The following is a 27,374-nucleotide window of genomic DNA, read 5'->3' on the forward strand; positions in this document are numbered from 1 at the left end:
AATCTACATTCCATTACTGCGGTCGTGTAGTGATGTCATTTACCAGGATAAAAAGTAGCCTATGTTTTAATCGGGGTTCCTATCTATGTATGTGGCAAATTTCATGCAAATCTGTTCAGCTGTTTTTGCGTGAATGAGGAACAAACACCCACAAACATCCAAATTCATTTATATTAGTAGGATTAGTAGGATAACAATATATTCTAGGATTTGGTTAATGAATATGATTCTTTTATTTCTACAGCTGCAAAAAATACAGATGGAGACTGGACACATGATCTCAAGGATGCTTGGAAATTGAGAAGATGCTAAGTACCAATAACTGAATTGCTAAAAGCCTACCAGACTATCTGCACCAGATCCAAGGTTTGTTGGGATTTAGAGTTGCCTGGGAAACCTCCGAATTATAGACCGCTTGCACAGAAAATAGGACCAGATCCAGAGGCAGATTTTCACATCTGAGAATCCCCGAACTAGGGTTCATTAAACATCTAAGGAATCCGCTTGCTTGTTCACCTCAGATTCAAGAAAAGTCTCATATTGCCCTTTCTATTCTAAGATAAGGAGACTGACATAACCTTCTTACAAGTTCACTGATCCCCAACAGAGTTTGAAGAGCATTGTCATGGAGGAATATGAATTTAGTGTTAAACAGCTACAGCCGAATGTCATATCGGTACGCCTCTACAAAAGAAAAGTGGGTGGTCTGGGGTTTCTAGTCAAGCAAAGAAGGAGCAAACCCCCAGTGATAATTTCTGACTTGATTCGAGGTGGGGCCGCAGAACAAAGTGGTTTGGTGCAGGTAGGTGACATTATATTAGCAGTGAATGATAGGCCACTTGTTGATGCCAGTTATGAAAGTGCCCTGGATTTACTACGCAGAATCCCCTCAGAGACATTTGTGGTACTCATTCTTAGAGGCCCTGAAGGGTTCACAACTCATTTGGAGACCACCTTTACAGGAGATGGAACACCCAAGACAATTAGAGTTACCAGACCTGTGTGCCCAAAATCAAAGTCAAGTGACTTGTCAAGTCAGAGTCTGTACAGTAAAGACCAACAAAATATGGTGGACAGTGCCACAAGTTCAGCTGGTTCTTCTTGGCAGGAAGTTCACCAGCTTCATCACTTAAATGGGCTTGATGGAGTCAAAGGAGATGACATCAGTATAAGTCCTTGCCTTAATGGCGGAGCAGAAAACAATGATATTATGAAAGAGATTGAACCTGTGGTGAACTTGCTGCAGAATGCACGTAAAGAGATAAATGGAGATGGTCATCATGGAACAGAAAGGAAGGATGCAGAGGTTCAAGTTGAAAGGTAAGACATTCCTCCAAGAAATAAGCCACTTATAAGCACTGCATGTTTAGTGACATAAGCTATCGTTATCAGGCAACCCTTATTGAGTTCAGTGAATAATCGTGTATAAAATTTGAGAAATACTACCAGTCTTAGGCTGAAATCCCACATTGTGGAAACGCAGCTTTTCTTGAAGATTTTGCTGCATTTTTTCGAACCAAAGCCAAGAATGGCTACTTTCCGCTCAATCAACTCCTGACTTTAGTTCAAAAGAACTCAGCAAAGTCTGCAACATAAAAAGCTGCATTTCTACAACGTCAGGTCTCAGCCTTAGGCTAAAGCCCCACGTTGCAGAAACGCAGCTTTTTTGTTGCAGATTTTGTTGTGTGTTTTTTTTTTTTTTTTTTGTTTTAGCCAAATCAAGGAGTGGATTGATCAGAAGGGAGCAGTATAAGTACTTTCTATATAATCTCGCATTCCTCTTGTAGCCATTCTTGGCTTTGTCTCAAAAAACTGCATCAAAATCTGCAACAAAAAACCTGCTTTTCTACAAAGTCAGGTCTCAGCCTTAGGCTAAGGCCCCACATTGTGGAAATGCAGATTTTTTTTTTTTGTAGATTTTGCTGCGATTTTTTGAGCCAATGCCAGGAGTGGATTGAGCAGAAGAGAGAATTATAAGAAGCTTCCTATATATTTCCCATTCCTTTTAACGCCTCTCTTAACTTTGGCTCAAAAAACTGCAGCAAAATCTCCACCAAAAAAAGCTGTATTTCTGCAACGTGGGACCTTAGCCGGAGGCTGGGGCCCATGGGTTGGAAACTCTGCGAATTTCCTGCGGCGGAAACACCGGCTTCCCCGTAGATATAATTGTAAAAGAAAGTCCACGGAGGAAAACTCTGTGAACTTTCTGTTTTAAAGCGCTGTGGGAAGAACCGCGATGCATCTTGTGGGGCCTTAGCCTTAAAGTTAAATCCACCGTGTAAAATGGTAATAGGCCACAACTTTTCACAGTCTCTACATGTTCTGCATTCATTGTTTTTCTTCATGAAAGCTTACTATTTTCAGATTTACTTTCCGTTTTTTGAAGAAATTTCCAGGAACATACATTACACTAAAATCAGGTGACCATGATTATTTTGCTGCTATTGGCAAATCATCTAATCTGCATTAAATGCTTGGCCAACGTTCATTTATCCTATGACTTCCATCTATTCCTTCCATCCATATTCATACACACTCACCTATAACTCAGCATGCCCATTCTTCGCAAGGGAGATGAGCGTCCACCAAAGCCTGGCTCATTGCCAACTGTCCATTCTGGACACAAGCATGGTCAGCTGAGCTGAGCGTGCATGTGTATGGAGGGCGAGGGGATAACTGCTTCACAAATATGCATTTGACCATCAGCTATTGAATGTGTAGGACTTTTTAATGTGTACCTTTCAAAGTTTTATGTATTTTCTATGTGTTACAATTCAAATGTATTCAGTGTTGTTGAAATATGGACTTGGAGTTTGCCAATACAACGTGTTACTTTGATAGTACTGTACACTGTATCTTCAAAGCAGTGTCCTACAGGTCAGTTGGTATGGTCCCAGTGGTTGGGTTGATAAATATCATTAATGGGAAAACCCATTCAACTGACAGTTGTAGACATAGTTTGGAGAAACCTTATTAATGGCATGGCTGGGGCTCTGGCAGGGTGTTTGGGAACCAAGTAACCATTCTTCTTTGGCCAGAAGTTATGATGGTGACAGTGTAGGTCTTTCACAATTATTCCTCTGCACTTTTAACAATATTTTTTGAACAGTTCACTAGTCCTTTGCACAATTGTTTCTTTGTAACTTTTTAATGTGCTCTAACATTGGCAGTGTTATATACCGCTGGAACACTGATAGCGCAGTCAACTTTGCCGATATCTTCCCTGGTTGCAGAGATATGGATGTCATTAGTTTCGGCACAAATATCACTGCACTACAGTTCAGCAATGAGGAACCCGCCCAGACAGTACACTTCCATAGCCGAAACTAAAGGCGCCAATATCGCTGCAACCAGGGCACATACCAGCTAAGTTGGCAGTGTGCTGAATTCAGCGCACCATTAGCTTTCAAGAACTATATAACACTGCCAATGCTGGCACCTGAAAGATATGTTAGCACAGCAGCTAAGGTGTGGTTGGTTGTTTATTATGATATAATATTTCAGATATTGCTACATTTTTTATCCTAAGACAGGAGTGGATTGAGCAGAAGGTAGAAGTATAAGGGATCATTCACACGGAGGAAAATGGTGAGGAATTTGGTGTGGAATCCGCCTCAGATTCAGTGCAGAAAAAAATGCCTCCCATTGACTTCAATGGGTTCCTTTTTCTGCTAAGGAACCAATTGAAGTCAATGGGTGGCTTTTTTTTCAGCGCTGAAATTCCACACCAAATACTTCACCATTTTCTTCCATGGGAATGGACCCTAAGAACTTCCTATATACTTCCCATTCCTTTTTTAGCCATTCTTGGCCTCAAAAAACGCAGCAAAATCTGCAACAAAAAACTGCATTTCTGCAACATGGGGCCTCAGTCTTAGATAATGTGAGCATGTTGATGAATATATGTACTTAATTTTTTTTATTTCGCAATAAAGGACATGTCATTCATATAATATATATATATATATATATCATTTGTGTTATATGTGTTAAAAAGTGTTATACTGATTATATACATTAGCATCTCTGCCAGTCGCAGAGTCGCATCTCCCCTATAAACAACAGCATTAGGAATCCTTACTTCCTGAAATACACTAAACTAAGAATTAATTTGCAAGTTAATTAATTATTGAATTCATTAATTACCTGATTTACACCCTGCTCGTTTAGAAAATGTGTATATGTGCATTTTTTTTTATTTATATCAATTACCATAGATTTATTTTAGGATTTTTTGGAATCTTACATTTTTTTCACATTTCAGGAAATAGTAAAAATAAAAAGTTTTAATATTTCCCACTGCTGGCCAGTTAGAGGAGCTACATGTGTGTGCTTTGTCATTGCATACAGCACACAACAATAAATGATAGAAAGGACTGGGCAACATTAGGTTCTGCCTGGTATGCTGTGGATCCAGCAGGTGGCGCTGCCTCCTGTGAATGTTAGTATGAGGCACCACCTGCTGTAGCCGCATCAAACCAGACAGATTAGGGTTGCATATAGGAGAGGCATAGTTAGCCTCTACTTCAACAATGAAACACCCAAAAATGTGGAGGCCATGAGCATGTTAGCCGTGATGGGCTTGTGGGCAGAGCCAACCAGACTATACCGTTAACACTCCCTGAGCTTAGACAGCGCCTCCTATGGGATCTACAGCACACCTGATTTAAGCCACTCCATTTTAGATTCAACCATCAACACAGCACAGATTATGCTCCCTCTAGTGGCCAACAGTGGGAAATATTAAAAATGATTTGTATAATTTTTCAATATTTACTGATATGTGAACAACTATAAGCGGCAAAAATTAAAACTGGGGAAAAAAAACAGTTATTTTTAATAATCAAAAACTGTTGTTTTTTATGGTGACATGTTCCCTTTAATGCAATGTATACAGTGGTTCCACTTTCTTTACTGTATATGGTCAGCTTGTCCAAAATTGCCTTTCTTGTATTTAAATGCAAATAATGCAAATTACACTGCAAAAGTATGAAAGGGGTATAAAGGAAGCTAGATACTAAGTTTGTGGACACAGATGTACAGCATAAACTCATATAGAAAAATGTAGGAATAAGACTATGAGTAAGGCACCCAATAAAATAACAATATAAACATAAAGTAGCAGAGTACCCGGCATGCCAACACCTATAGGGATGCCAGCGAAGAGAATACAAAGAGGATTGGTGAAAGATATAGAAGCTTTTGAATAAGTAGGGCTGGCCATATGCCGTAGATTGCTCGTCGATGAACAGGCATCTTGCGAAACAAAAATGCACCCTCGCATTGACCAATTGTGGATGTGTACTGAATAGGGAGAATTGAAGAGGCTGCTGTCAGAGCCCTCAGGCAGCAACTTATCACCCTAAGAAGACGTGGACATGCATGGAATCCAATAGCCGAATTTTTATCTCTTCCAACATCAGCCACTAAACGACAGGTGATCAGGTGATCGCCATACTCAATTGGTGGCTTAACTAATATCTTGTGGGCCCCTGTACAATCTTTTGTCCGGGGCCCCCTACCTCATCCCTAAATTGAATTCTTAATAAGTGATGGTTACGGGAGCTAAGGAGTTTAACCCACCTTAGTGTGGTTAAGGTAATCTGTCTCCTTGGTTTAAATGCCAGATGGAACCTGCAATCTCAATACTGATGCCAGTGCTTATGGGCCCCCTAAAGCTCCTGGGCCCTGGTGCGAATACACCCTCTGACCCCATCAAGTTACTCCCCTGATTCGGTGATCAGACAATCCAGCCAAATTACTTAGATTCTGCTGACACTTATCTAATTTATGTGGCCACCTTAAGCAAGCTATAAAACAAAAAGCAGAACAGTGGTGAATAACATCACAAATTCATATATTCTACATTGGTCAAGGTAATGAACTGAATTGATAGAAGTTCTTTATAAGAGTAAAATCTATCTGTTACTGCCTTGTCACCAACATTTGCTATGTCTCCCCCACTTCCATTAAATCTTACACTAAGCAGCAAGAAGTCTCATTTTTAAGTATAAAAAGGTAATTATTTCACAAGAAGTACGGAGTAGTCAGTAATAACTTCTATCCCATTACATCTATGATGGCAGATTTTCATTTCATTCTTTTTGCTGGGACAAATCCGTGGTTAAGGTTAAGGCCCCACGTTGTGGGAACGCGGCTTTTTTTTGTTACAGATTATCTTGGGTTTCTTTTGAGCCAAAACCAGGAATGGCTATAAATGAAATGAGGAACATATAGGAAGCTCGTCTACTTCTATATTTTGCTCAATCCACTCCTGGCTTTGTCTTAAAAAAAAACGCAGCAAAATCTGTAATAAAGAAAGCTGCGTTTCCGCAACGTGGGGCTTTAGCCTTATGATGATTTTCCAAGCAGAATAACTTTCCTATAGCTCAGAAATGCGCATTTTTCAGTTTATTTCTATACCATAATTTCTATTTTTACTAAGAATTATTGCAAGAATCCAGAATGAAGACAGGACAGAAAACAGATTTGTAAAAGTAAAATGTCTAAACCTGCCTTTAGCATTACGGCTGTTATCACATTCAGATAAAGAATCCTTGCAGAATAAGTAACGCCAATTATCAGTTAACCCTTTGATTATTGAATGCTGTAGAAGAGATTGCTAGAAGATAAAAAGCAATTGAATTGCATAATAATAATAACCATTAGGTAACATAAGTATATTAAATACATTCTTATATTACGCATTATGATCACACTTGTCAGGACTGAGAAAAAAATTCTACTTTTGACATAAAGACTTTAACACTGTTGTCCCCTTAGCGATATGTGATATGTAACACTGCATAAATATAAAGTGGGTTATGTCGCAAATAGGCTTCCATTCCAATTTACTGTATACCTTTGTATGAATAGCATAGCCGATGCCGATTCTTCCTGAATACACTCTGCAGTAATTTCACTAAACTATCATTTTATTAGTTCTATGCAGAAGAACACCATGAATACACAACATTGTAATGTTAGCTCTATTGAATGGCTTCTGCAGGTTTTAGTAAATGAATTCTAAACATCCCACAACCTCAGAATACAGTAGGTTAAGCAGTTACATAGTTGTAATAATTGCAAATTTGCAGTTCTTTATTGCTGGGTCTTCACGCTTTGGGATCTGACAAACTAAGATTAGGAGCCAAGACGTACTTTACTAAACAAAGGTCCTGTGAAGCCATGATCAACGTGTGCCCCTCCTGTTAGCTTTCCAGGCTGCTCTATATTATGAGAATCCTAGAAAGAGATGTATCAATCTGCATAGGGCATATATAACTTAAAAAAATAGGCACATTCTGTATTTGGCTTTTATATTCCCTACTGTTCCCACACTAATGGTTGTGTAGACCCAAGCGGTCTGTCTTTATTTGGCATGTCATTGCTTCACCCTAGTAAATCGACCACAGAACCCTTATGACGAATCTGAAAGGCGAGTATGTGGCTATTTATGTTCTAGTTTCTTATATATTCTTAAAGAGGTAATCTGAAAACTCATTCCCGGAAGGTAAATACAAAGGATATATCTGCATTAGGGGGCGTTCACACTACCGTTGGTGTCCGATTGCAGTGTCCGTTGCTACTGTCCGTTCAAGATTTTAGCAACGGACACTAGCTGTGTCCGTTACAATTTCCATTCATTTCAATGGGATTTCATCTGTTGTCAGTTTGTGTCCGTTTGTGTCCGTTAACAACCATGTCCGTTTTTTCAAGCGGACAGAGAAATCACACATGCAGGATTTTTTTGTCCGTTTGAAAAAACGGACAGAAAGTGTCCGTTTTTTATTTAACATTGAGGTCTATGGGCAACGGACATATAACGGACAGTAACTGATGGCCATCAGTTACAGTCCGTTATTTTCTGTCCGTTTATTTTCTGCACATGCTCAGAAAGCATAAACAGCAAGAAGAAAAAAACGGACAGTATAAAAAACGGACACTAACTGATACTAATGTGTCCGTTTTTTTTTTAACTGATCCATTAAATGGATCAGTTAAAAAAACGGACACATTAACATCATTCAGTTAGCATCAGTTAGTGTCCGTTAATGTCCGTTATGATAGGTGTCCGTTTTTTTTCTTTTAAACGGACACCTTCATAACGGACACCAATGGTAGTGTGAACGCCCCCTTACACAGACAGCTTAGATACTTTCTACCTGGTTCCACTATAGATCACAGCTGACTTTTGGGGTTGGGATCTGCTTATAACTGGAAGACCCTTCCAACAAGACATAAATTATTACAAGTGACCAATCCCTTTAAGAGTCCTTTGATGCAATGTTCTTATTATTTTCTTGGATAGCTGTTATATATCTGTTTTTATACACTATATAGATTTATTCTTATAGAGTAGCTGATACTTGCTATAACATTGTGCTCCTATGTGCAGCAGTACATGACGGCACTTGGAAGGCCTTAGAAATATCTCCATGTTCAGTGTAAAGGATAGTGGCGAAATTCATCTTCATCACCAGTGAAAATTGTGTGGACAGATTCACCTCTTGTTACTCTGTCTTTTGTGACAACAATGTGTGAAGACCTTTCTGTGTTAACTATTAGTTCCAATTAAGCAATTCTGTATCCCCTAGAGGAGCCACTGAGACGTCTCACAACATCTAGCTAAAGTTGGAAAGAGAAAGACACTGCTGTTCACACTATGGACTGACATGTAATGTACGCGCTGAAGCTCTAGCTCCTAATGGTGGCTGAGTAATGTGCTTCACTTGTCAGCCACGTGTTATGTTATGTTACATCCATAGCAACACATAGATATCGCTTTGTGTATCGCTCTGTGTAAATACATGGCATTAGTTTCCTATTCTGGCATCATAACTGTTGCATTATATTAATAGTAACATAGTTGATAAGGTTGGATAAAAACATGAGCCCATCAAGTCAGAGCTATAAACCTACCAAATTGATCCAGAAGAGGGCAAATCCCCCATGAAGTGGACTCCAATTGCCCCATATCAATGTAAGAAAATCCTTCCCAACTCCAAATATGGTAATCAAAATGAATCCCTGGATGAACATGGGAACCCGAAATATCACTACCCCATAAAGTGTGAAAAATATAATAGAATAGCACTAGAGTCTAATGGCTATGTGCCAGCTACACACATGTGAGACTTTCTTTATGTGACAACTACAATGTATATCAGCCTACAGTAAACCTGCCACAGAACATTGTGTAAAAGTTTATAAAACACAGAAAAGGTGACATTTTTCTCCAAGTAAGTCATCAGAGTAAGGCTCCTTCACATGAGCGCTTTTCATGTCCCGCATGAGTTTACAATGGACAGGATTTGTATTCAACACTGACACATGCAATTGAATATGTATATTCACATATCAGTCATCTTTCATGGATCCTCAGTCCATGTCGAGAAAAGCTGCATTATGCTCTACTTTTGTCTAAGTCCAACTTGAAACCTGCACATTGACGTCAAAGGGTTTGTTTTCAATGTAGAATTTTTCTGCAATGTCTGGATTGGATTAGCCAGAATCTCATCCACTTCGCAAGTGATGTAAAACCCAACATGGGGCCCCAGCTTTAAAGTTTGTGGCAGTGTCCAGTATTCTCCTCTTATCCGGCTGTTGGATTTCAACATGTTCAGTTCTTTTGTTCGTAGACAAGACAAGTTTGTACCAGGTTTATGCCAATATTCCCTTCCCCATATCAAGAACACCTGCATGCTCAGTCAAGCCTAGTCTTCACATCCATAGATTGTAAGCCCTCACGGGCAGGGCCCTCTACCCACCGTGCTAGTCGGTCACTGTTAGTATTATATCTACCTGTATATTCTGTGTATTGTATGTAACCCCCAAATGTAAAGCACCATGGAATTAATGGTGCTATATAAATAAACAATAATAATAATAATAATAATAATAATGTATGGGAAGATCAGGAGAAATAGCCGTTGTGCAGCTGATTGAATCATATGGCCAGTTTAGGCCTCATGCAGAAGTATTTTCGGGATCCAAATGAAATGGGTGGCCCATATGGTGTTATTGCATATGAATGGAGCTATGCATAGTTCATAGGAACACATACATTGGAATGTCATCTCTGGCTTTTAACTACACTGTAGCTCCCATATTTCACAATTTATTGTTATTTGCTAGCTATAAGTTTATATATTCACCTGATTTATGGGGTAATGCAAAAATGACAAAAAGCTGAAGAACATAGACATCCATTGAAAAGTGCAATATGGGTTCTCATCAGGTAAAACACCATCTACAACAATAATGAATGAATGAATGAATGAATGAATGAATTAATCAATTAATTAATTACATGTCATAGAAGTATTCAAGCATAATCAATCCTTTTAATCTGACTGTTAGCTAACACTTGACTTTTTACATTTACACAGTATAAAAGTTTTTCTGTAAGGAACAGAACAAGCGTTTCAGTTTCTTGGTTATTTTTCAGTAGCAGTGTTTGTAAGCAGATAAACAAGCCAGAGCCATATTAATCTCATGTCTGCTTTCAATGCTATATTAATTGCTTCTTAGGAAAGAGGCCAATTCATCAGTCCGTCGAGGCCAAGACTTGAGGCCACTCGAGTTTGAATCTTCCTGTTCCGCAGACTGTCAATGTACGAAATCTTAATGCAGAGAGAAAGGTGCCTAAAACCTGTCTGAAAGAGCTGTGTGAACGTGTCTCAAAGAAATCAGCAAGAAATGTCAATATCAAATAGATTTCACTGTTTGATGTTTGCTATGTTGTCAAGTAGGAAGGAAGCAAATTGTTGACATGGTTATGAAAAGATCATCAGCGTGTGTGTTCCAGGTCTTAGAGTGAGTATATGTGAAGTTGAAGAACCTTTTCACAATCGTTAAAATGTGCATTTTCCAGCAGTTTTTGGCCTTTGCAAGTGCGATGTCTAATTTTCAGTTCTCCCCGAGTTGGTGCATTGAGATTAGTTGTTATGATGTCTGCCATAGACAGCGGACAGAAATCAAAGATACATGTAAATATTAAATAAACAGCTGCTTTTTATGATTTATTATGCTTATTACTTATCGGGTTTAAGTTAATCTTCGGTTCATCTTTAGAGGAGAATCTGCTCCATTAATATCTCTCTCACACATAAACTGAAGCAGGATTATATAGGACATTAAACTGACCTGTATTAATGTAGATACACTTGAGGTGAGATAGATAGGGAGATATCTAGTTGCTTGTGATATGACATCTATGTGACCTCCTTTCTGCATAACTCCATTAAAGGGATCCTATCATTAAAAGACATTTTTTTGTCCCTAACACGTAGGAATAGCCTTAAGAAAGGCTATTCGTCTCCTAACTTTAGATGTCTTCTCCGGGCCGCTGTTCGGTGTATAATGCGGTTTTTGTTGGGATGCAAATGAGTTCTCTCGCAGCACTGGGGGCAGGCCAGGTTGCTCAAACAGCACTGGGGGCGTCCCCAATGCTGCGAGAGAACTCTCCAGTGCCACCTCCATCTTCTTCAGGAGCGGGTCTTCTTCGTGTCTTCTTCCGGAGGTTGGCTTCAAACTTCAAGGCCTCGGGCCTAGGGCAAAGCCGACTGCGCATGCCTGCTAGCTACATGAAAATGCCCGCTTACAATACTGTGCAAGCAGTCAGCTTTGCCCTAGGCCCGAGGTCTAGAAGTTTGAAGCCAACCCCCGGAAGAAGACGTGAAAAAGACCCGTTCCTGAAGAAGATTGAGGCGGCACTGGAGAGTTCTCTCACAGCATTGGGGATGCCCCCAGTGCTGCACGAGAACTCATTTGCATACTTACGAAAACCATATTATATACCGAACGGCGGCACGGAGAAGATATCTAAAGGTACGAGATGAATAGCCTTTCTTAGGATCCCTTTAAGACAGAATTTGGCTTATATTTCAGAGTCAGTTTAGTGGACAGATAAGAGGAGAAAGAGGCATTTTTCTCTGATAATGTACAGTACCTAATGAATTTTCTTATATTCACTGGTACTGATTTATGCAAAGTTTGTTGAAAAGTTAGTGGCCACTTAATAATAATTCAATCACATTGTGATGGTTTAAAGGGGGCCTTTCCCTACCGATCAACTCAAGCTCTTAGCATGTGTGAATAAGCACTGCTCCACTGGTTCCGGAGCAGTTGGAATTTTCTCTTGAACCCCCACCATTCCTGATTAACAAGCACAGTTAGTTTTGATGTCTAATGTGCTATCTAAGGTCTGTAATGTCAAAAGGGCGGTGTGAGGCAGAGGGGTGTAATTCAGAGCGCTAATCATAGTAAACCAGTATCAGATCTCAGAATCTCACCCCTTATCTGCTCCTGCCTGACATTGCCCTCCTGACAGTACAGAGTCTAAATAGCATATCAAGCACCAAAACTAACAGCACTGATTGCTCAGGAACGGTGAGGGCTAGAGAAAATTTCCAATTGCTCCAGAACCAGTGGAGCGGCACCTATTAACACATTCAAAGTACTGGAATTGCTGGAGGTGGTAAAAGGTCCTCTTTAAGTGAATAATGAGGGAAATACAATAAAATCTTTTCTTAAAGTACATTGTGCTGATATATTCTTCTTGACTTACTGTATTATTTACTTCATTTCGTTAAATGACAAAAATAAACTGTTAATACCTATTTTTTTGACAGTATAGTTATTTTGCAGTATTTATTCCAAGTCTGGCTAAAATGTTTGCACATTTCTGTATGGTTAGAGAAAATATTAGAGAGATGTATATGAAATGGATAACATCTACAACATATTCTTGTGTAATTTATTGAATTACTAGTATGATAGTATTCTAGATGAAAGCACTGTTTAGCTGAGTCAAATAGACTCATACACTGATATTACTGTCTATGGTGTCATGGGAAGAATATGCAAATAAGTTTCCCAAGATGTAAATAGGGAAACAGTACCTCTGTATGCTGCCCTCTATGGTGTGGTACATCTTTCGTTTGATTTTCTGCCTGGTTTATAGCCTAAAGGGGTTGTTTGTGAAGTATTAATTTATTTACCTGATCTCAGGTATGCTGATGATGGACCTGGGGATTCTGGTGATATCGCAACCCCTGGATCATGTGACCCAAGGCAGTGTTTGGTCCTTGGGGTTGCTACCTCCCTCCTAGTTGCCTGTGCTATGGTGGCTGGCTTTACTAATGTCAACCAGTCCCGATATTAAGGTAATTAATTAATTGTGAGATCAGGGAAGGAGGGGGGGTGGAGTGACATTATCCGAGGGTAGGATGTTGGTGGTCCCCCGGGTACATCACCAGGTAAGACAGTTAATACCCCCAGGACAACCCCTTTAAGATTAAACTTAAAAAACACTGTAAGGCTGGCGCCACATATTGAAGAAAAGCTGAGTTTTGTGTTTCATATTTTGATGCAATTTATAAAGCCAAAGCCAAGATAGATTTAAAAGAAATTGGAAAGATAATTTCTCCCTTCTGTTAAATCTATTCCTGGCTTTGGTTCAAAAAACCACAATAAAATCTTCAACATCGTGTGACCTAAACTGGTTTTGTATGTCAGGATTTTAATAGTTTGTTCTTAGTTACTTAGTTCTTAGTTTGTTCATTCTATGATCCTGAAATTCCAACCCCGGGGACTATTATTGATCTACAAAACTAAGAGGTCCCTTTCATGTAGTACACATCCCAGAACTGTCCGTGGTGCTACAGCTCAGCACCATTCAATAAGGCTGCAGTGAGATACTAAATGTGGTAACATACCTGTAGAAGCAAGTGACATTGTATTAGTAAAGCAGCAAGGGGCATCAGATTGAAACGCTGGAAACGCCTAGGGTCAGTTCACACTACAGTGTTATACAGTATTGTCATCTCCTGCAACATCACTGAAATCTATATAAGATTAAAGCTAACTTCTCTGCTTTGAAGCTCTACTCATTGTGATAGTATTAAACTGTATTTCATTGTGCTATACTTTACTGCCTGTTTGCAAATATTGGTCAAGTTTTTCAAGAGACAAGAAAATAACTATTATGCAATAATAATTCCTCTAAAGCATTGTCTGGTGAAAAAAAAATAAAAGGAGCAAACAAAACCTGAAGTGCAGAATTCTTTACATGGTGTATTATTGTAATATGGTAAGAGCCAGTTCTAGAAGCATCTCCAAAATAACTGCACCACTAACTTTATAAAATAATGCCTATCATAAGTAAGTCCATGTGATTTGTTTCATAGAGTTACAGTTGTCAACGGCGTATCTACTGATCAAGTCCGAAAATAATCCTCTGTATGTCACTGAGCCGCAGTCCATTTCATCCCTTTAGTCAATAAGTATATAGCCTTTAGTGTTTGTACATAGAGGTAGGAACCTTACTTTACACATCTTGTCCCATCATACTGTGCATATTGGTCCATATTCTCTAACAGTATAAACATAAGCAGGCAGTCTGAGAATTGGCCAGATGTATCATTGTGGCTAGTTCTGAATGATAAATCCGAAATATCTGTATTTTTGATGCTGTATAATGAGGATAGACCATCAATATCTTGTTATAGTAGAGCGTATTTGCTGGTGCACTTGCTGATCAGATAAATGAAAGGGCTTTGGTGCCGCAGATAGTGCTGCATCTCTTCCCCAACGCCATGCATATGGTTGTGGCTGTGCCCTGTACTGCACCTGATTCCTATTCATGTGTATACTCTACTGCAGGATGTTGGAAGATAGAAGCAGATATTTTGACGTTACAGTTCCTAAAACTTACATAAGCAATACTTTGCTATTACACACATGTACATGCCACTATTTCCCTCTGTTATTCCTCCAAGAAATGCATGAATATGTGCCGGTGTATCTGTACACACTCTGACACTGTGTAATCTATAGTGACAGTATCAGATTGTGTAGGATTCGTAATGCTGTCAGCTTATTTATAAATATTCAAGAGGAATAGCAGAGGAACAATACAATGTACAGCTATAGGACAAATGCTCCAGATCTGTTATTTCACATGGGGTATACATATTTACTTAAAAAAAAAACGTTCCATGAATATACATTTCTAAAAACATTGAATTAATATTTATTTAAAAGCCATATTATATAGTACATTTACTTGTGTGACAAATGTGCTTTTCTTGTACACAAGTTATACATAACTTCCAAGTGTTTAACTTTAGGAAGGATGGTCCACACTCATCTGTCTGTCCCTCTATGCTCTTGAAGTGTTCCCCTTTAAGAACTGACTCATAGATTTACCTGTATTCTTACATTTCCTGTATTCTTCCAGAAAATGTCTGCATTTGGTTCCTAACAACATATTAAAAAACCTACTGTTTATTTTTCCATGATATAATTGGCTCAGTATTTAGTGCAAATACTTAGTTATATTATATTGTATATATTATTCTAGTTAAAGGGCTCTCGACCACTACTTGCCACTAAACCACTTACATGCTGTTGTTTGGCCGCTTGCACTTTTTTTCTGTCAAAGTTCAATCTTGCTGCTAAGAAATTACATTTTTAATTCATCGCCAGCATTTAAGAGTATCAGAAGCCATTGTGGTGTTAGTAGTCCCCCTTTACACTTTGCTACATCCGTAAATTTGCATCCTTAAATGTGTTTTAGATACTTCGTAAATGAAAGACCATTGAAGAATATGATGAAATGTAGATGGCGTGCATTATCAATCATCAGTCTGTCCTTCAAGCATCAATTATGTTTCATGATATCTGTAGATAATATTCACAACGGAAATTGTTAAGTAAATGTAAAATTGCCTAATTTGTACACTTAATACCGTGTTCTTTATTTTCAGCAAACCCCAGAAGGGAGGAGGCAATGATGCTGCCTTAAATGATGTATGGAGGAGCAACAACAATATGCCAGTCGTATTAAACAACCCTTACCTAGAATGTGAGCAGGTATGTCAGCGCTCAGTCTATTATATTTTACTGCTGTCTCTATGTTATCGAGATTTGGCAGATCCTTCACTTGTCATATTTGTTCTGGATGTCAAGTAATGTCTCCCAATCTCATCTTCGCTCTATCATTTATTGAGTACTGTCATCCTAAGGACAAATTGATGTTCAGTATTGACTAAGAATCAAGGTTGTCAGTAATTTCTTAGCATCTTCTCATACTACTAGAAACATTGCATTGTACATTCCTGATCTGCCAGATAAACCTGTGCATGTTCATTTCGCAAGCCATAATTTAGATTGTCTTCTGATGCCAGAGCCTATTTAAGATTACTTCGTTATTTCAGTCAATGGATATTTCTACCACTACTTTTTCACATTTTTACAATGTCTTGCTCATTGTTGAATTGGCATGTATTAATACTTTTTTACTGAAGTTTTACTGAAATATTAATGGCAAAAGACTCTTGAATTAACAGTGAGACGTACAGCGAGAAATGACAGCAATCTAAAATGTAGGAAAAGCAAATGAGAATTAAGTGGAGTGTAAAACACATAGAACCAAATGCAAATTATAAAATATTTTATTTATGCCAAAATTAGAAAAACGGCTTTCAATCCCATGGAGAACACTTTGCCCTTGGCACATCACTAGCTTATTGCATTGAGTATGAAACCCTTCAATGCCTTCTCGCTGGGTCTGGACCTGCGTTCTAGTTACATCTGAAAAGGTGCTGCAGGGGAAGAATAGAAGAATGAAGGGAGTTGCCTCTATGGTGAAGGTGATTCGGACACTGCCTGACAATATTGTGCAGTCTGTCAATATTGTACAGCCTTAGGTCTTATTCACAAGCCTGACTTTTCACCTGTATACTATCCACCTTTTTATGGATCCATTCATTTTCAATGGCTACATGTTTTTTCTTAATGGACCATGGCTCTGCAAAAAGGAAAATAGAGGCAGGTTTGTATTCTGTTCCTGATGTGGATACATCACAGATATCTTATGGGTCCATGAAAAAAAAAAACAAAGAAAGGCAATTGCAGACCCACAGGATTCATTTTTTACACATGAGAAAAGACAGATTAGTCATGGAGAGTGAACAAGGATTGTGTGCTGTCCGCGATTGACGTAGACAACTCACGGCTGCTAAAAGTGGACATACGAATGAGGCTTTACAAAGAGTAGTCATTATTTAGAGGCTTCTAAACTACAGTATCTCTTTAATATGTGAACTATGTTAGAGGCCACGCTATGCAGAAAAGTTGTGTTTTTTATGTAAATGTTGCTGCAGTTTATTGAGCCTAAGCCAGGAGTGGATTCAGCAGAAGGGAGAAGTATAGTGCAGAGGCAGAACTACTCATATAGTAGCCATAGCAGCTGCTATGGGGTCCACAGAATGAGGGGCCTGTTCCACCCAATCGGCATATACATAGTAATGTCTGAAGTGTGATTGGGCCTTACCAATTGCACCCAAGACAATAGACCAAGTACCGTAAGCAGGAGGATCTGCAGCTGCATAAGCAGCACGACAGGCGCAACTTGTTTTGTGGTCAGTAAATGTGCACTGAGCAGCAGCCCTATCTGCTGGGCAAAGCATTGACTAGCCTCTAGTACAGTGATGGCGAACCTATGGCATGCGTGCCAGGGAGGGCACGCAGAGGATTCCCCGTTAGTAAGCGATCGCTGATTTCAGCTGGATGTGAAAATGCACATCCAGCTGAAGGCTATCAGTGTAGGCCACGTGGTATGCACGGTCTACATTGACTATACAGAGTGTAGAACTCTGCACCAGCGCAGATGTGATGACGTAAGTCATCAGCGCCCGCAGTGAATAGGAGAGAGAGGACGCCCAGTGGCCCTTCAGGTAAGTATATTTGTGTATGTGTACTGTCTGGGGAGGGGGCTATTGTGGACCATTTTGTGCTGTTTGGGGAGGGGGAATTACTGTGGAATATTTCATGCTGTGTGGGGAGGGGGCTACTGTGGATTATTTCATGCTGTTTGGGGAGGGGGAACTACTGTGGACCACTTCATGCTGTGTGGGGAGGGGGCTACTGTGGACCATTTCATACTGTGTGGGGAGGGGGCTACTGTGGACCATTTCATGCTGTGTGGGGAGGGAGCTACTGTGGAGTATACAGGTATAATCCTTTGGTGGGGCCACTGTGGGACAGATTGTACTGTGTGGGGGCCACTGCGGGGCAGATTGTACGGTGTGTTTGGGGGCCACTGCAGGGCAGATTGTACTGACTGTGTGGGCCACTGCAGGGCAGATTGTACTGTCTGTGGGGGCCACTGCGGGGCAGATTGTAGTTTGTGTGTGGGCCACTGCAGGGCAGATTGTACTGTGTACAGACCTTTCAGTACAAGCTCTGTAAAGCCCCATTCACACGACTGTAATTTGTGGGTCCGCAATTGTGGATCCAAAGAGTTTTAAGGTTAAATTGGCGTGTTGGCACTCCGCGATAATTTATTGGGTTTTGGGTTACAGTTTGGGCAATCGGTCTCAAAAAGGTTCGCCATCACTGCTCTAGTATGTCACTGCACATCCAGAAAGGATACCATCAGAGAAGTACATTTGACCTGGCTAAAAGAAATGTCATATCAACTACAGCATTGCTGCTTGGTCCTGTTGCTCTCTGCACCTGCATGATGTGATTTACATGCTATATATGAGAAGGAGGTGAAGAGTCAAAGCATTAGGCCATGGCCGGGATTTTCAGCTTCTTTGAAGCCCCGAGAGGAACATAACAGCATGAGGTGATTAAGGCTAAAGCCCCATGTTGAGGAAATGCAGCTTTTTTGTTGCAGATTTTGTTGTGGTTTTTTGAGCCAAAGCCAGGAGTGGAATAAGCAGAAGGTAGAAGTATAAGAATTCCATATATATTTCCCATTCCTTTTGTAACCATTCTTGGCTTTGGCTCAAAAAACTGCAGCAAAATCTGCAACAAAAAAGGCTGCACTTCTGCAATGTGGGGCCTCAGCCTAAACGTTTGTGAGTCTGCAGTCTACTGTTTGTGAGTCTCCTCACCTCGAACTGTGAGGTGAGGAGGGGCTGGAGCTTAGGTTAGTATCAAGGACCTAAAGCTGCTGCCTGTCTGTTCCAGCCCCCACCCATATTGTCAGCTATGGTGCACATCGCCAACTGACCTACTGGTACTTAATCTGACCCACCACAAATTTCCTGCTACCTACTTTACCACAGGCCCCTCTTGTAGTTGTGTCTGCCCTTCACCTCAGAGTGCCTGCCATGTTGCTTTCACATCTCCTCTGAGAGAACATATCAGTTTGTGTCTCCCCTCTGCCCCCACAGAGTCACTTTTCCTTGCGACAGTTTTGCTTCATAACCGAAACATCAACTCCTCCTTTTTTAGGAAACATGGGAATATCCAAACATGGCGATATATTATAATATATTATAAGTTCATGCTCTATTATATTTTAAAAAAAACTATTTTCTAAGTGTTTTTTTTTATGTATTTTAACAGTGTAACCAACAGTTTATCACTTTGGGTGCAATGTTGTCATTCAAGTCTGTTATTCTAATCCATCCTAGGATCAGAACAACTGACTGAAGAGTGGACAGAATGACTGACAGAGCCCTCACTGTCTGCTACTGTCTTCATTTACTGTAATGTTAAAAATAAAATGGAAACTTTATTCCATCTTGTTGCTAACATTACAGTGAATGGAGGGGGAGGTAACCACACTCTTCCTAAATTTTACATGTCACACAAAAGAGATAACTTTTCATTGTGGGGTTGGGGGGGGGGGGGGTCAGACTTTAGTAGTTATACCCCTGGTATAGCACTTCTTTTACATTTCCCATGCGTTTGGAAGCCACGCAACAAAAACAATGGCGCTTTTCTGCAACACGTGGCTTCAGCTAAACTAGCATTTCATTTTCATAACCCAGAGTTAATTCCAGGAACTACAAAATGGAGTAAGCAGGTTCGAGATGGACAGATTTTTATTAAAGATGCTCTTAGATTGTTTTGGAGTTGTTTCTTTATAAAAATGAGGAGGGTCTTAAAATGTCTTGCTATTTGGGTTTAAATTGTTAAGCGATATGTGAAAGGTCTATGGGTGAATTCAGACTATGTGTGGTTTGAATAACATGGTCCATGTAAAGATCGCAGTTTAGCTGAGCTGAACTCACTGCACAATATGGATTTGTGATGTGTGTTCCTGTCCAACCATGGATCTATGGACCCATACTGAAACAATGCTGTGAGTATGGGAGAGTAGACCCATCCTTATCTGGAGTTCAGAACATCATAGATGTCTATAATATAGTGAATTTACTTTAGTTGAGCTTCAATTGGTCTAGTAAGTGCAGCCCTCACCCAGACCATGTTAGTTGTACCAGACATGGCTATTGAACTTCACCCTATAAGGATTTGATCTCATCCTATATGGTACTATTCTTAATTGAGGTTCTGTATAATAGAGAAATGTCACATTTTCTTGCAGAACCTGTTTCCTTACTAAATGCAAGTACTAGAGGTACACTTATGTGGTACAGTCTTTTATTACTCCAATGATATTATGAGACTGTGCGGCTGGTTCAGTAACTTACAATTTTATCATCAGTTTACTTATCAATATCCTAGACATGCAGTAGGGAAAGTAATTATTAAATAGTTACTTTTAGGAATATTCCATGTGTGTAAAAATTCATGTCAATCATATCGAAAATAAACAGGTTTCACACCATGTCTGGGATTTGCTTTAAGTGTTCCCTGCACATGCAGTTTATGGGATTCCCCTGCCACATTTAGCTGAATCTTTCTCTCTGTAAAGCTGCATATTAATCCCTGTTGCTGTATTTTGTACTGCTACACATACTGCATAATCGGCTTTTCACTTATATTTCTGACATAAATGCAGGATTTCCCTACCAGTCTGGTGCTGATGTACACTGCAATACCCATCCCCTTGTGAGCAGACGCTGGAGCCTAATCCATGTTATTCCATTTTGCATCATCCATTCAGCAATATTGTGGATTTAGAGTTCCCGTGAGCAGATTTGTTAAAGTACCAATGATATACAAGGCCAACACAGCATACTCTGGGTCCCATAGGTACAGTCCTATGAAAAAGTTTGGGCACCCCTATTAATCTTAATCATTTTTTGTTCTAAATATTTTGGTGTTTATAACAGCCATTTTAGTTTGATATATCTAATAACTGATGGACACAGTAATATTTCAGGATTGAAATGAGGTTTATTGTACTAACAGAAAATGTGCAATATGCATTAAACCAAAATTTGACCGGTGCAAAAGTATGGGCACTAGAGATGAGCGAACACTAAAATGTTCGAGGTTCGAAATTCGAATCGAACAGCCGCTCACTGTTCGTGTGTTCGAACGGGTTTCGAACCCCATTATAGTCTATGGGGAACATATACTCGTTAAGGGGGAAACCCAAATCCGTGTCTGGAGGGTCACCAAGTCCACTATGACACCCCAGGAAATGATGCCAACACCTCTGGAATGACACTGGGACAGCAGGGGAAGCATGTCTGGGGGCATCTAACACACCAAAGACCCTCTATTACCCCAACATCACAGCCTAACAACTACACACTTTACACACTCAATACCACCTCTCTGACAGTAGGAAAACACCTTGAAACGTGTATTTGGCACTTGCAGTGAGGAGAGCTTGTCACCAGCAGTGAATTTGGCCCTTGTAGTAAGTTGAGGTTGGCACCAACATTTGTTTTGAAAATCAGGGTGGATTGAGCCTCTAACCAGCAGAGTTTGGGCAAATTCATGGTGGAGGGAGCCTCTAAACACCCCAGTTTGGGCAAATTCATGGTGGAGGGAGCCTCTAAAAACCCCAGTTTGGACCAATTCATGGTGGAGGGAGCCTCTAAAAACCCCAGTTTGGACCAATTCATGGTGGAGGGAGCCTCTAAAAACCCCAGTTTGGACCAATTCATGGTGGAGGGAGCCTCTAAAAACCCCAGTTTGGACCAATTCATGGTGGAGGGAGCCTCTAAAAACCCCAGTTTGGACCAATTCATGGTGGAGGGAGCCTCTAAAAACCCCAGTTTGGACCAATTCATGGTGGAGGGAGCCTCTAACCAGCCCAGTTTGGACCAATTCATGGTGGAGGGAGCCTCTAAACAGCCCAGTTTGGGCAAATTCATGGTGGAGGGAGCCTCTAACCAGCCCTGTTTGGATCAATTCATGGTGGAGGGAGCCTCTAAAAACCCCAGTTTGGACCAATTCATGGTGGAGGGAGCCTCTAAAAACCCCAGTTTGGACCAATTCATGGTGGAGGGAGCCTCTGAAAAACCCAGTTTGGACCAATTCATGGTGGAGGGAGCCTCTAAACAGCCCAGTTTGGACCAATTCATGGTGGAGGGAGCCTCTAAACAGCCCAGTTTGGGCAAATTCATGGTGGAGGGAGCCTCTAACCAGCCCAGTTTGGGCAAATTCATGGTGGAGGGAGCCTCTAAAACCCCCCGTTTGGACCAATTCATGGTGGAGGGAGCCTCTAAACAGCCCAGTTTGGGCAAATTCATGGTGGAGGGAGCCTCTAACCAGCCCAGTTTGGACCAATTCATGGTGGAGGGAGCCTCTAAAAACCCCAGTTTGGACCAATTCATGGTGGAGGGAGCCTCTAAAAACCCCAGTTTGGACCAATTCATGGTGGAGGGAGCCTCTAAAAACCCCAGTTTGGACCAATTCATGGTGGAGGGAGCCTCTAAAAACCCCAGTTTGGACCAATTCATGGTGGAGGGAGCCTCTAAAAACCCCAGTTTGGACCAATTCATGGTGGAGGGAGCCTCTAAAAAACCCAGTTTGGACCAATTCATGGTGGAGGGAGCCTCTAACCAGCCCAGTTTGGACCAATTCATGGTGGAGGGAGCCTCTAAAAACCCCAGTTTGGACCAATTCATGGTGGAGGGAGCCTCTAAACAGCCCAGTTTGGACCAATTCATGGTGGAGGGAGCCTCTAAAACCCCCAATTTGGACCAATTCATGGTGGAGGGAGCCTCTAACCAGCCCAGTTTGGACCAATTCATGGTGGAGGGAGCCTCTAACCAGCCCAGTTTGGGCAAATTCATGGTGGAGGGAGCCTCTAACCAGCCCATTTTGGGATAAATATAACAGTCCATGGAGTCTCATCTTCCTCTTGTTTGGTGACAGCTGGACACGTATTGGGCAGCGATCTCCACAGTGGCCTCTTCTTCTCCCAGTAGGATGTAGAGTTTCCTCTTCTCGTCTGCAGATATGAAGTCTGGGATGTGGGCAGAGAGTCTTTGGTAGTAGACGGCCCTCATAGCTGAGTATTTGGTGCGGTGTAGCAGGAAGTGGGTCTCGTCTTCTAGGGCCCCCTGGTCACAGTGCTGGCACAGTCTCTTCTCCCGTGGCTTGTACGTCTGTCTGTATCGCCCCGTCTCTATCTCTAGGTTGTGGGCGCTCAGTCTGTATCGGCTCAGGGTCTGTCTGTGCTTGGGATGGCGTATTCTCTCCAGGTAGGTGGCCATGGTGTAGTCCCTTTGTAGGGATTGGTACACGGTGAGTTTCTTGGAGTTATTTATTTCGTTTCTCCATTCTTCAATGTACCGCTCTCTGTTTGCCTCTGCTAGTATTAGCAGAATTGTGCAACGCTTATGGTGGATGAGTATGAGGATGCGGAGGAATTGGAGAGGTTGAGTACAGACATGGAGTTTCATGTTGGGGTGCTTTACACAGGTGGGCACAAAAATGAAGGCTCTATCCAGTGGTGGTTCATTTTTATCAAAGTGAGCCGGTCGGCACTCTCAGCTGACAGACGGGTGCGCTTGTCAGTGATGATGCCACCGGCTGCACTGAACACCCTCTCAGATAGGACGCTGGCGGCAGGACAGGACAGCACCTCCAAGGCATATAGGGCAAGTTCAAGCCACAGGTCCAACTTCGACACCCAATACGTGTAGGGCGCAGAGGGGTCGGAGAGGACAGGGCTGTGGTCGGAAAGGTATTCCCGCAACATGCGCCTATACTTCTCACGCCTGGTGACACTAGGACCCTCTGTGGCGGCACTTTGGCGAGGGGGTGCCATCAAGGTGTCCCAGACCTTAGACAGTGTGCCCCTCATTTGTGTGGACCGGTGAGAACTTGGTCGCCTACTGGAGGAACTGTCCTCCCTGCCGCCAACGTCACATGCTGGAAACATCTCCATCATATTCTGCACCAATTGCCTGTGGCAAGCATTGATGCGATTGGCCCTCCCCTCTACCGGAATAAAAGACGAGATGTTGTTTTTATACCATATTGCCGTCTCATCGAGGAGGGCATCCCTCACCTCGGAGGCAGTGTGCTGTCTGTCCTCCAAGCTGATCAGCTTCAGCACAGCCTGCTGACGTCTACCAACGCCAGTGCTGCAACGTTTCCAACTCGTAGCTGGGGTCAATCTAACAGCGGAGGAGGAGGCGGTGGCGGAGGAGGAGGCGGTGGCGGAGGAGGAGGCGGTAGAGGAGGAGGAGGAGGGGGGTGTTCTTCTCGTGTCCCTGCCAGGAATGTTAGGCGGGGAGACGAGGTACACCGGGCCAGTTTGGGAAGCAGTCCCAGCCTCAACTACATTCACCCAGTGTGCCGTCAGTGAAATGTAGCGTCCCTGTCCGCATGCACTTGTCCACGCGTCGGTGGTCAAGTGGACCTTTGTGCAAAGCGCGGAACTAAGGGCCCGCCTGATGTTGAGTGACACGTGCTGGTGCAAGGCGGGGACGGCACACCGGGAGAAGTAGTGACGGCTAGGGACGGCATAGCGAGGTGCCGCAGTTGCCATCAGGTCCAGGAAGGCGGGAGTTTCAACAAGCCGGAACGCCAACATCTCCTGGGCCAGCAGTTTAGCGATGTTGGCGTTCAAGGCTTGCGCGTGTGGGTGGTTAGCAGTGTATTTCTGCCGCCGCTCCAATGTCTGAGAGATGGTGGGTTGTTGTAAAGAAGCGCCTGATGGTGCCTTTGATGGTGCAGGAGAAGGAGATAAGACAGGAACAGGGGAGGATGAGGGAGAAGTCAACAAAGTGGCGGAGGCAGAAGAAGTGGTGTCCTGGCTCGTCCTCTGGAGTGCATCGCCAGCACAGTCAGCAGTGGCAGTGGCAGAGGCAGAGGCAGTGGCAGAGGCAGTGGCAGTGGCGTGAACGGCAGGCGGCCTTTGTCCTGCCGTTGCTGCCTGCCACTGATTCCAGTGCTTGGATTCCAAATGACGGCGCATTGAAGTGGTGGACAGGTTGCTCTTCTCAGAGCCCCTAATCAATTTCGAGAGGCAAATTGTGCAGACAACACTATATCTGTCCTCGGCGCATTCCTTGAAAAAACTCCACACCTTCGAGAAACGTGCCCTCGAGGTGGGAGTTTTTCGGGGCTGGGTACGAACTGGAACATCTTGGGAGATTCCGGGTGTGGCCTGGCTTCGCCTAAGCTGCTGACCTCTGCCTCTGCCTCTAGCTACCCTTTTTGGTGCTGCACTTGCCTCAACATCCACACTACTTTCCCCGCTTGACATCCCCCCTGTCCAGGTCGGGTCAGTGTCCTCATCATCCACCACTTCCTCTTCCAACTCCTGTCTCATCTCCTCCTCCCGCACAATGTGCCGGTCAAATGGATGCCCTGACGGCAACTGCGTCACATCATCGTCGATGAGGGTGGGTTGCTGGTCATCCACCACCAAATCGAACGGAGATGGAGGAGACTCTAGTGTTTGAGCATCTGGACACAGATGCTCCTCTGTTAGGTTCGTGGAATCGTGACGTGGAGAGGCAGGTTGAGGGACAATGAAAGGAGCGGAGAACAGCTCTGGGGAGCAGGGACAGTTGGGGTTATTGTTCTGTGAAGCTTGGGAATTTTGGGAGGAAGGAGGACAAGTCTGTTGGGTAATAGGAGGAGAGGAGGCAGAGTCTGACTGGCTGCTGGACAATGTGCTGTAAGCGTTCTCTGACAGCCATTGCAAGACCTGTTCCTGGTTCTCGGGCCTACTAAGGTTTGTACCCTGCAGTTTAGTTAATGTGGCAAGCAACCCTGGCACTGTGGAGTGGCGCAATGCTTGCTGCCCCACAGGAGTAGGCACGGGACGCCCTGTGGCTTCACTGCTACCTTGCTCCCCAGAACCATTCCCCCGACCTCGCCCACGGCCTCGTCCACGTCCCTTTCCGGGAGCCTTGCGCATTTTGAATTCCCAGTTAGAAATTGGCACTATATACCAGTAGCAAAAATTGTGGGTGCACGTAACCCCAATATATTCTTTGAATTCCCAGTCAGACAATGGCACTATATACCAGTAGCAAGAAATGAGGGTATTTATAACCCCAATATATTCTTTGAATTACCAGTCAGAAACTGGCACTATATGGCAGTAGCAAGAAATGAGGGTATTTATAACCCCAATATATTCTTTGAATTCCCAGTCAGACAATGGCACTGTATACCAGTAGTAAAAATTGTGGGTGCACGTAACCCCAATATATTCTTTGAATTACCAGTCAGAAACTGGCACTATATGGCAGTAGCAAGAAATGAGGGTATTTGTAACCCCAATATATTCTTTGAATTCCCAGTCAGAAACTGGCACTGTATACCAGTAGTAAAAATTGTGGGTGCACGTAACCCCAATATATTCTTTGAATTCCCAGTCAGACAATGGCACTATATACCAGTAGCAAGAAATGAGGGTATTTATAACCCCAATATATTCTTTGAATTCCCAGTCAGAAACTGGCACTATATGGCAGTAGCAAGAAATGAGGGTATTTATAACCCCAATATATTCTTTGAATTCCCAGTCAGACAATGGCACTGTATACCAGTAGTAAAAATTGTGGGTGCACGTAACCCCAATATATTCTTTGAATTACCAGTCAGAAACTGGCACTATATGGCAGTAGCAAGAAATGAGGGTATTTGTAACCCCAATATATTCTTTGAATTACCAGTCAGAAACTGGCACTATATGGCAGTAGCAAGAAATGAGGGTATTTGTAACCCCAATATATTCTTTGAATTCCCAGTCAGAAACTGGCACTGTATACCAGTAGTAAAAATTGTGGGTGCACGTAACCCCAATATATTCTTTGAATTCCCAGTCAGACAATGGCACTATATACCAGTAGCAAGAAATGAGGGTATTTATAACCCCAATATATTCTTTGAATTACCAGTCAGAAACTGGCACTATATGGCAGTAGCAAGAAATGAGGGTATTTGTAACCCCAATATATTCTTTGAATTCCCAGTCAGAAACTGGCACTGTATACCAGTAGTAAAAATTGTGGGTGCACGTAACCCCAATATATTCTTTGAATTACCAGTCAGAAACTGGCACTATATGGCAGTAGCAAGAAATGAGGGTATTTGTAACCCCAATATATTCTTTGAATTCCCAGTCAGAAACTGGCACTGTATACCAGTAGTAAAAATTGTGGGTGCACGTAACCCCAATATATTCTTTCAATTCCCAGTCAGACAATGGCACTATATACCAGTAGCAAGAAATG

General features: G+C 42.0%; 1 protein-coding gene across 2 annotated transcripts in view; it reads left to right on the top strand.

The window, feature by feature from the left end:
* The first annotated feature begins 451 nt into the window (after window positions 1-451).
* NOS1 (nitric oxide synthase 1) overlaps window positions 452-27,374 on the top strand; it is a 68,903-nt gene continuing 41,980 nt past the window's right edge. For both annotated transcript variants that reach the window (XM_075273188.1, XM_075273180.1), the window contains exons 1-2: window positions 452-1,320; window positions 15,774-15,879. In XM_075273188.1, coding sequence (XP_075129289.1) covers window positions 626-1,320; window positions 15,774-15,879 — 801 coding nt within the window. In that variant the 5' untranslated portion in view covers window positions 452-625. The remainder of the gene's footprint in view (window positions 1,321-15,773; window positions 15,880-27,374) is intronic.

Source organism: Leptodactylus fuscus, chromosome 1, assembly GCF_031893055.1.
Source record: "Leptodactylus fuscus isolate aLepFus1 chromosome 1, aLepFus1.hap2, whole genome shotgun sequence".
NCBI lineage: Eukaryota > Metazoa > Chordata > Amphibia > Anura > Leptodactylidae > Leptodactylus > Leptodactylus fuscus.